The sequence below is a fragment of the Macrobrachium nipponense genome, chromosome 43, assembly GCF_015104395.2.
Source record: "Macrobrachium nipponense isolate FS-2020 chromosome 43, ASM1510439v2, whole genome shotgun sequence".
NCBI classification, from domain to species: domain Eukaryota; kingdom Metazoa; phylum Arthropoda; class Malacostraca; order Decapoda; family Palaemonidae; genus Macrobrachium; species Macrobrachium nipponense.
Window position 1 is genome coordinate 47,380,428 of NC_061104.1, and position 10,000 is coordinate 47,390,427.

Here is a 10,000-nt window from a genome sequence, read left to right on the forward strand (position 1 = left end):
TTCATACACTTTCATTATATGTGATGTTAGACTCACAGGCTATAAAATTACTTGCCTCTAGTCTTGATCCACTTTTGAAAGTAGGGGTAATATACGCTAATTTGTGCTCATCATATATCTTGCCTGTATCTACACTTTGTCTTAATAATATTGCAAGTGGCTTTGCGATAGAATGAACTACTTTCTTTAACAAAATAGCAGGAATTCCATCAGGCCCTGCAGCAGCTCCATTTTTATTTCATTAATAGCCTGCACAATATCAGCTTCATTAATATCTAGTGTCAGCTAAAAATATTCAACTATTTTCATCCCTTGTTACTTCTAAATCATTATCTCATTATCTATTCTAGGGGTGAATTCTCTTCTTATATCGTTCTGCCAGTATTGTTGGCAAAATTTCCTTTTTTTTCATTCGTTAATCTCCCTTCAATTCTCAGAGGGCCTATTTCTATTCTTCTTTTATCATCTTCTTCGCATATGAGTATAATAGTTTGGGGTTTTGCTTGATATTTTAATAGGGTTTTTTCTTCCAAGTCCCGTTTTTCATTTTCTTTTGATTCGTATAATAATCTTTTTTTTCTGCATTTTCTATCTTACTTTTTAGTTCTATAACTTTCCATGCATTTTTTTCTTTGCAAGACCTTTTTTCCACTTTCTGATTTTCTGGAACAAGATTCTTCTGTCTCTTGGTATGCATGAATGATGTTTATCTTTTCTTCTTCGGTATATATTTTTCCACTATTTATCTCCAATATTTTATATAATATCTCCATATTTACCCTTATGTCATCACTTACGAAAATTTTGTTATCCCAATCTTTGTTTAATTCTTCATTAATTTTCTGACCATTTTATATTTTTTTACTGTAGAAGTTGTATTTTCCATATCCTTCCCACTTTTTCATTTCTTGCTATCTCTATTTTCACTTGCTTTGAATGAACTGTTAATTCTATGACATTATGGTCTGAAATACTCGCATTATAAACTATTATTTCTTTAACATAATTCATCTCGTTCACAAATACTAGGTCTAAAGTATTTTCCTTTCTTGTTGGCAGGTGATTTATTTGTTGAATGTTGTATTCTAGTAGCATATCTAATAGCTTTTCAAATTGCCTCTTATCTTCTGCACTACTATTACTCTCGTTTTTATATGTATAAGTACAACCACAATTCTATTTCGTTCTTTCCATTCTACGAAAGAGAGAGAGAGAGAGAGAGCAGATGAGAGAGAGAGAGAGAGAGAGAGAGAGAGAGAGAGAGAGAGTACAGCGGTTTAGTGGGGCATTTCAAATCGTAGGAATCATGGAATACGAAGAGAGAGAGAGAGAGAGAGAGAGAGAGAGAGAGAGAGAAGAGAGAGAAGAGAGAGAGACTGCACACTGCAAGCCCCACAGATCCTCTTAACGGAAAACATACGAAGGCATCATGATATAATTTGCAATCATGACAATATCAGGTTTTGTTAACATTTCTGAAGATTCTCTTCGTGCTTTGTGACAGCTAAAAGCGACGAAAACGCAAAACAAGTCTTCGGAGCAATCGAGTTTCCTGTACATCGTATAATCAAGGTCACCAAAAACAGATCTATCTTTTGGTGGTTTCGGTATAATGCCCTAAGAACCGCGGCCTGTGAAACTGTAACCATGGCCCAGTGGTGGCTTGGCCTACATCGTTGACAGACGCACGATCACGGTTAACTTCAATCTTAAATAAAATATAAACTGCCTAGGCTAGAGGGCTGCAATTTGGTATGGCTGATGATTGGAGGGTGGGTGATCAACGTACCAATTTGCAGCCCTCTAGCCTCTGTAGGTTTTAAGATCTGAGGGCTGACAGAAAAAAAAACTGATAACTTCGGCCTGAGACCTTCAGTCAAACTACTGAATCCTTTGCAGTATTCTCTTTAAAAAATATATTCAATCAATTTCTCCTTTTTCAACCAAGAAATTCGGTGTATGGTTGCCCACCAGTTCAACAGAACTGCTAAATAAGTAAATAGATAAATAAATAAATTAATTAATTAATAAGTAAATCAATAAAAACAAAATTAAATAAAAATACAATAACTATAAATAATAAATAATAAATAAAGGTAAATAAGTATAAAATATAAATAAATAAAAATAAAGAATAAAACTAAATATAAATAAAGAAAAAATGAAAATAAATATAAATGTGTAAATATGTAAATAAATAAGGAAATAAATAAATAAATAAATGAAAATAATGAATAAAACTAAAAATAAATAAAAAGATAAAAGAAAAATATTAATAAATAAATACATAAATATGTAAATAAATATATAAATAAGTAAATATTTAAATAAATAAATAAATAAATGTTAATAAATAAAAAGAAAAAGGAAAAATAAATATAAATAATATAAAATCAGTAAAAAATAATAAATAATAAATAAATCAATAAATAAAAATGTTAAAAAATAAACAAATAATAAATAAACAAAAGCAGGAAATTGAAGCTTGAAAGGTAAGTGGAGCTAAAAATATCAGAAAGAGCAAGCAGAGGTAGATTAATAGTGCCAAAAACTATACCAGGAAAAATAAGGAAAGCACACAGGACATTAGTCCACTACGCACCAGCATCGATAATGCAGCGTCTATTCAATGCGTTGCCAGCTCATCTGAGGAATATAACAGAAGTGAGCGTAGATGTGTTTAAGAATAAGCTCGAGAAATATCTAAGCTGCATCCAAGACCATCCAAGATTGGAGGATGCAAAATATACCGGAAGATGTACTAGCAACTCTCTGGTAGACATTAGAGGTGCCTCACACTGAGGGACCTTGGGCAACCCGGACAAGATGTAAGGTCTGTAAGGTAAGGGGGGCTCAGTCTATTCACGGCTCCGCCCGTATCGAACATCGCTCCCATCCCGAAGGAGCGAAGTTGCTGCCCCGCAAACTGTGTCATGTGACTTGATTCAGGGTCCGCCGACAAAAGCCGCTCCATCAAAGACGAGGAATCACGGTAATCCTTCGCCGATTCGACTGATGATCGCCCTAGCGCTGACAAATGCTTATTTGCTGATCAGTGCTGACTACTGCAGCTGACTGCGAACGATAATAAGAATCGGAGAAGACAGTTAATGGGCAAAGGGGATTGGTCATTGATTGCCTAATATCGCTGAATGGCTGTCAATGTCGATAGTAATGGAAACGATATTAGAAAGACGGGAGACAAACTTTGCACGATCAGTAATAATTATGAGTGAAATATGAAGTAATCTGTGATAATAAAAATCAAAAGGAAAACAGAATTATAATAATAATAATAATAATAATAATAATAATAATAATAATAATAATAATAATAATAATAATAAGCATAGAGGACTGCGTCAACATCGAAAACAGAGCACTGGGGCAATATATGAAGACGAGTGGCTCAAGAGTGCATGGGATGAAGGACTGATAAAAGTAGAGGAAAACCCAGAAATATACAAAGACAGGAGAAAGACAAGCAGAACAGAGGAATGGCATAACAAACCAATGCACGGACAATACATGAGACAGACTAAAGAACTAACCAGCGATGACACGTGGCAATGGCTACTTAGGGGAGAGCTCAAGAAGGAAACTGAAGGAATGATAACAGCGGCACAAGATCAGGCCCAAAGAACCAGATATGTCCAAAGAAGGATAGATGGAAATAACATCTCTCCCATATGTGGGAAGTGCAATACGAAAAATGAAACCATAAACCACATAGCAAGCGAATGTCCGGCACTTGCACAGAACCAGTACAAAAAGAGGCATAATTCAGTAGCAAAGGCCCTCCACTGGAGCCTGTGCAAGAAACACCAGCTACCTTGCAGGAATAAGTGGTACGAACACCAACCTGAATGAGTGATAGAAAACGATCAGGCAAAGATCCTCTGGGACTATGGTATCAGAACAGATAGGGTGATACGTGCAAATAGACCAGACGTGACGTTGATTGACAAAATCAAGAAGAAAGTATCACTCATTGATGTCACAATACCATTGGACACCAGAGTTGAAGAGAAAGGAAGGGAAAAAATGGATAAGTATCAAGACCTGAAAATAGAAATAAGAAGGATATGGGATATGCCAGTGGAAATTGTACTTATAACCATAGGAACACTAGGCACGATCCCAAGATCCCTGAAAAGGAATCTGGAAAAACTAGAGGCTGAAGTAGCTCCAGGACTCATGCAGAAGAGTGTGATCCTAGAAACGGCGCACATAGTAAGAAAAGTGATGGACTCCTAAGGAGGCAGGATGCAACTCGGAACCCCACACTATAAATACCACTCAGTCGAATTAGAGGACTGTGATAGAGCAAAAAAAAAAATAATAATAATAAATGGAAAATATCAATAACCAAACCAAGGACATAATAATAATAATAATAATAATAATTATAATAATAATAATAATAATAATAATAATAATAATAATAATAATAATAATAATGATAATAATAATAATAATAATAATATAATAATAATCATAATAATAATAATAATAATAATAATAATAATGATAACTACTAGCTTTCACACACAACCAAAAACAGCACTCACTCCCAAGATAAAAAAAGCAACAATCTTTCCAAGGGAACTGCAGCAACCACTGACCTACAACATGGAGGTATCCCAACTGCTTCTGGATAGGCTTCGTGTTAATCTGACACATGTAAACACCCTGGTTCTCCTTCTTCACCTGGTTGATCGTCAGAACCCAGGCTTGCGCCTCCTGGACTGCGGACACCCTGGGGTTCTTGGTGATGACCTGCGTCGCCACCGTCAGCACGGTCCGCTCGCTCTTCCTTTTGTACATCCAGGCCACCTGGGCAGAGAGAGAGAAAGAGGGGAGAGATATAAAAAAGAATGAGACGTGGACACTAGAACCCGAGACGAGCGGACGTCGGAAAGTTCGCGTGGAGGGAAAATTGGCTTTTGGTGTTGCGTGTCGGGTGGATTGGAGTGGCTGGACAATGAGGCTGGAATGAGGCGGGAATAAGGTTGGAATGGGGAAGGAATGGCAGATGCCATGAGGGGGGGCGAGGGGGGGCGGGGGGGGGGGGGGCGATTGGCTGGAATGCCGTTTCACTTGTGGTCTTCCCTGCCATCAACTCGTTCGGATAATACTTTTTCTTGATTTTTTGGGGCTAGATTTCACGTTCCAGAGGTTTGGTTTACCTCGGCGTAACGTGAGAAGGGCATTTCTGACAAAGGGCAGAGGGGAAAACAAAAACTCTTTTGGGGCATTTCTCTTTGCGAGTGGCTCTGTGAAATCGGATGATTACTGCCCAAGGGTAACTGGCAATAACCATTAATGAAATGAGATGAAGAACAGAGGTCATATCACTTTTCCTAATCACTACCCATGACAGACAAAAATATATATTGGTAAATGTAAAACTGGATGGGACTTTTGGATGCATAGGAAGTGAGAGAATAATATATATACTTTTAGTATCAGTTACCTATCAAGGGCAATTATTTCTGCGTATGTCATTATAAGGATAGGCAAAATTCAACATAACTTGCTTTCGTTAGAGAATTAAGATTATACTTATTTCTAAGAAGTGCTCTATCAGTGGTCATATTATCAGTGTATGTCATTCTGAAACTAAAAGATTATTGTTATGATTTCTAAAAAAAATATTACAAAAACAATAAAAACAATGAAAATCTGCTTCTACATAAAAATATAATAATAATAAAATCCGAGTTGATCTTTCTTGTTTGTCCGCCTCGGGTGGGGGACGGGGTTGGTAGGGAATGGGGAAGGTAAGGGATGAGGAAGGTAGGGGAGACATGACAAAGCCAACCTCCTCCCTCCTGCAAACCTGTTTGTCCGCCCCGAGTGGGGATCGGGAGGGTAAGGGAGGCATGACCGGCAGCGCCGGGTTCCAACACGGTGTAGCTAGCGCCATAAAACTCGTAATAACAATAAGGATAAAATAATAACAATAACAATACCGGATTTCACGCACACTCAACCAGCTAGATATTTCTTAGAGTTGTTCCTATCCTCAATAAAACAAACCTATAACAATATACATAAGAGGAAACGATGTATTATTTACGATGCAGAAACTTACATGAACAGTATTTAATGCTTAATAGAGACAGCATATTTAACGTCAGGTACAAACGAAGACACATCCAGGCGCATATCATGATGATGACGTTTAGCACAGAATTCCTTAATTATAAATAATCATTATTATTTTTATTATATGAATATTATTAATGAGTGAGCAATTACTTGGAGCGGTCTCAAATACCATCAATTTGCTCAGAAAAATTGGGTAGAAATATATAAATGAAGTCTCAATTAATTAATTTTAGATTTTCATGGAACAATGAAGAACTCTTATCATTCTAGTCTGAATTTGACAAGAAAAGTATTTACAAAAGACTAATTGTGTTCGCCCTATCTTATATTTGCATTAATAATAACCATGGTTACATACAAACTGATAATAAAACTAGCTCAAGTGATTTTGATATTGTTTAATATGCATCTCATCGAAACTGAAAAATTCCATTGCGAGCAGAAATAAAACAGTACACGAGATGGCCTGACTTTGAATCAATTTCCACGAGAAAATATATGTTCATTACATCAGTAAAACTAGCAGGACTGTGTTAAATGGGGATTATTTATCCTTGCAAAATCCTTCACACTACGACATGAATACTTCAACTACCATTCTGTCAACGGCCATTTCTAAATAGGAATCAGTAAAATAATCCAGACCACCGTGGGGGGGGGGGGGGGGGGGGGGGGGGGGGGGGGGAGATTATCGTCAGTGCACCTCATTTAGTGCAATGCAGGCATTACTGAAGGTCATTTGTAGCTTCCCTTCCTTACGCCCCTGGCTGCAACTCCTTTCATTCCTTTTACTGCACCTCCGCTCATATTATCTTTCTTCCATATTATTTTCCACCCTCACCCAATAACTGATTTATAGTGCTAAATGACCTCATCGGTCCCAGTGTTTGACCTTTGGCCTAAATTCTATATTCAATTGAACCCAAATTCATAATTCAGAGTAACCATAAATACGTTGGGAATACGCCATTGAAATTTAACGCTGCTGACCAGATTATTTAAGAATAAATCAAAGTTTAAAAGTTTTTTTTTTTGTTTTTGTTTTTATGAAATGGCAAATGATATGCACCGAAAAATGTATGCACCATTCGTATGTTTCGTTTTTCGAATTTCTTTCTTCCTTTCTGCTTACACTGCTGCAATCTCGAAGAATAAATAATAATAATAATAATAATAATAATAATAAATAATAATAATAATAATAATAATAATAATAATAATAATAATATGTTTTATTAAAAAGTGATTGCTGCCTCAGCTGCATTATTTAAGGGATAAAAAAGCTTATGGGATAATGTAGATGAAAAGAGACGAAAGGAATTATATTCTTACAATCACTTTTAATAAAACATGTTTAAAAGAGGGTTTTACTTCCAGCATACAATCAATAAAAATAATAATATAATAATAATAATAATAATAATAATAAATCAATAATAATAATAATAATAATAATATAATAATAATAATAATAACAATAATAGCAGCATGAGTCTTAAAGGTAGAAATAAATTCACAGTTATATATGGGTACATTCTGCAGAGATCTATTTCTAAATATATGTACCCATACATAATTGCGGGGTTGTTTCCCCAGTAATAAATAATAATAATAATAATAATAATAATAATAATAATAATAATAATAATAATAATAATAACTAACGAGTAATTATCAAAGATTTGTCTACCGTGAAATTAATGCAACTCTAGCTATAAAGTATTTCAATATTCTCATTTCTATTACGCATTCTGATATTGCACCTACTGCACAAAACCAGTTGTTCAAACATCATTTAAATTCTGTATAACGCTGTATGAGTCGCGGTCCATAAAAATTTCCGCCACGGCCAGGTGATGGCCTGTCCTAGAGTGTTGCCAGACGAATAATCATGGCTAACTTTAACCTTGAATGAGATAAAAACTACTGAGGCTAGAGGGATGCAGTTTGGTATGGTTGATGATTGGAGGGTGGACGATCAACATACAAATTTGCAGCCCTCTAGCCTATATAGGTTTTAAGATCTGAGGGCGGACAGGAGAAGTGCGGACGGACAAAGAAATAACCAACTCAACAGTTTTCTTTTACAGAAAACCAAAAAAGTCGTATTACCCTGGCACTAGCCCCTAGTAGTCTGACAATTCCATATCCACACACAAACACGACAGACATTTTCTATGAGAAATATGACTTGAATTTCCCTTCTGAGGAAATCATTTTTAATTATTTTTGACTTTCATGATTTAAGGGATAAAAAAGCTTATGGGATAGTGCAGATGAAAAGAGACGAAAGGAGTTATATTCTTACAAAAGGGAGTATTATCATGATGGGATGAAAGGAATGAGACAGTCCGGCCCCAATCAAACTAACAGAATGACTTCGAAAGGCTTAACCGTGCAAAATATATTGATACCAAATCAAAGAAACATTTCACTTTGCAACGAACAATTTCACACCGTCACCTAAAACAAAGTATAATTTCAGATCGATTCATTGGACACAATCAAGTTGTTTGCTCAGATACCTACGAACATTTTTAAGGTCCAAGTTAAACAGAGTTCCTTTCTGGGAAAAAAAGTGTTATTCTATTCCCTTCTTTCGTGGGCGGGATCCTTCGCAAGCACTCTGCAAGAGAGGCAGAACTCAGCCCGAGTCTCTCTTTTAGAATTAAGTCTCTGCTTTATTGGAAATCTTGAGATGACGGTGTCAAGTCGGCCCCAGCCTTTCAAAACTCATCCCACCGCCTTCTCTCCTGAAGTCAAAGTTCTGGGCGGTGGGAGAGAGAGAGAGAGAGAGAGAGAGAGAGAGAGAGAGAGAGAGAGAGAGAGAGAGTAGAAATTGGGAGGAGCCGTGGGTGGAAAATAAACTTGGCCTGGCATAACTCTCTATTGAGAGCGTAGACGAATCTCCTCCGTGCCATTTGCAACCTTAGTTTCGGGGGCCTTAAGGGTCCCTTTCGCCTGTCCGCACTCAGCCAGAGGCGAGAAGCTTATTGAGAACATCGTTTACTTATAAACTAATGGAATTCGTAACACCATTCAGTTTACTGGAGGATTTCACCCAACGATGTGCGCCCAAAGAAGCTTACAGACAAACGAACAGTCTCTCTCTCTCTCTTCTCTATCTCTCTCTCTCTCTCTCTCTCTCTCTCTCTCTCTCTCTCTCTCTCTCTCTCGAAGCTTACAGACAAACGAACAGGCTCTCTCTCTCTCTCTCCTCTCTCTCTCTCTCTCTCTCTCTCTCTCTCTCTCTTGGAGTGAAGGTTTGGCTCACTAGACCTATATACCCTAAATATACGGTTGTATTTTAGTTGGTATTAGGTGAGCACGTAAAATGACTGCCGTTTCATTACAAGTGGCTTTACAGCTATCTATCATCCATTCTCAATCGCCATCTCTAAAAACAGAAAAACAATGACAAACAACCTTAACAGTGATGATGATGGTAGAGATCACAACAATGCCAGTTATCACAACCGTGACGACAGGGGAAAGGTTCCTGCCTTCCCAGTCCCGAATATATCGCTAATCCTATGAAGTTTCGTATATATCGCTAATCCTATGAAGTTTCGTATATATCGCTAATCCTTTGACGAGCCAATTATTGTGTCACCTTTACCTTCCTAAGGCAGTCTCAAGGAGGCACTACTTTTGGAAATAATACATCCAAATAATAATTTTAAAAGTCATATAATGCAATTCATCTGTAATTAGCTGACTAGGAATTCCATGCTTTACAGCAAGCATGATTTAACAATCTATACTGCAATAATACTTTAACTGCTGAATCACGGATGATTTCTGTACAGACAAACTTCCACAAGCCGACCAGATAACTTACTGGCCGTAATTCATCCTTATCTTGGAAGCAATCTCGGGCGATATG

The 10,000-nt window shown here is 36.6% G+C and overlaps 1 protein-coding gene across 1 annotated transcript in view; it reads right to left on the minus strand.

The window, feature by feature from the left end:
• LOC135213963 (neurotrimin-like) overlaps window positions 1-10,000 on the minus strand; it is a gene marked incomplete at its 3' end in the record, with an annotated part of 736,001 nt that overhangs the window by 63,308 nt on the left and 662,693 nt on the right. The window contains 1 exon segment of the mRNA XM_064248042.1: window positions 4,626-4,836. Within this exon segment, the coding sequence (XP_064104112.1) occupies window positions 4,626-4,836 (211 nt within the window).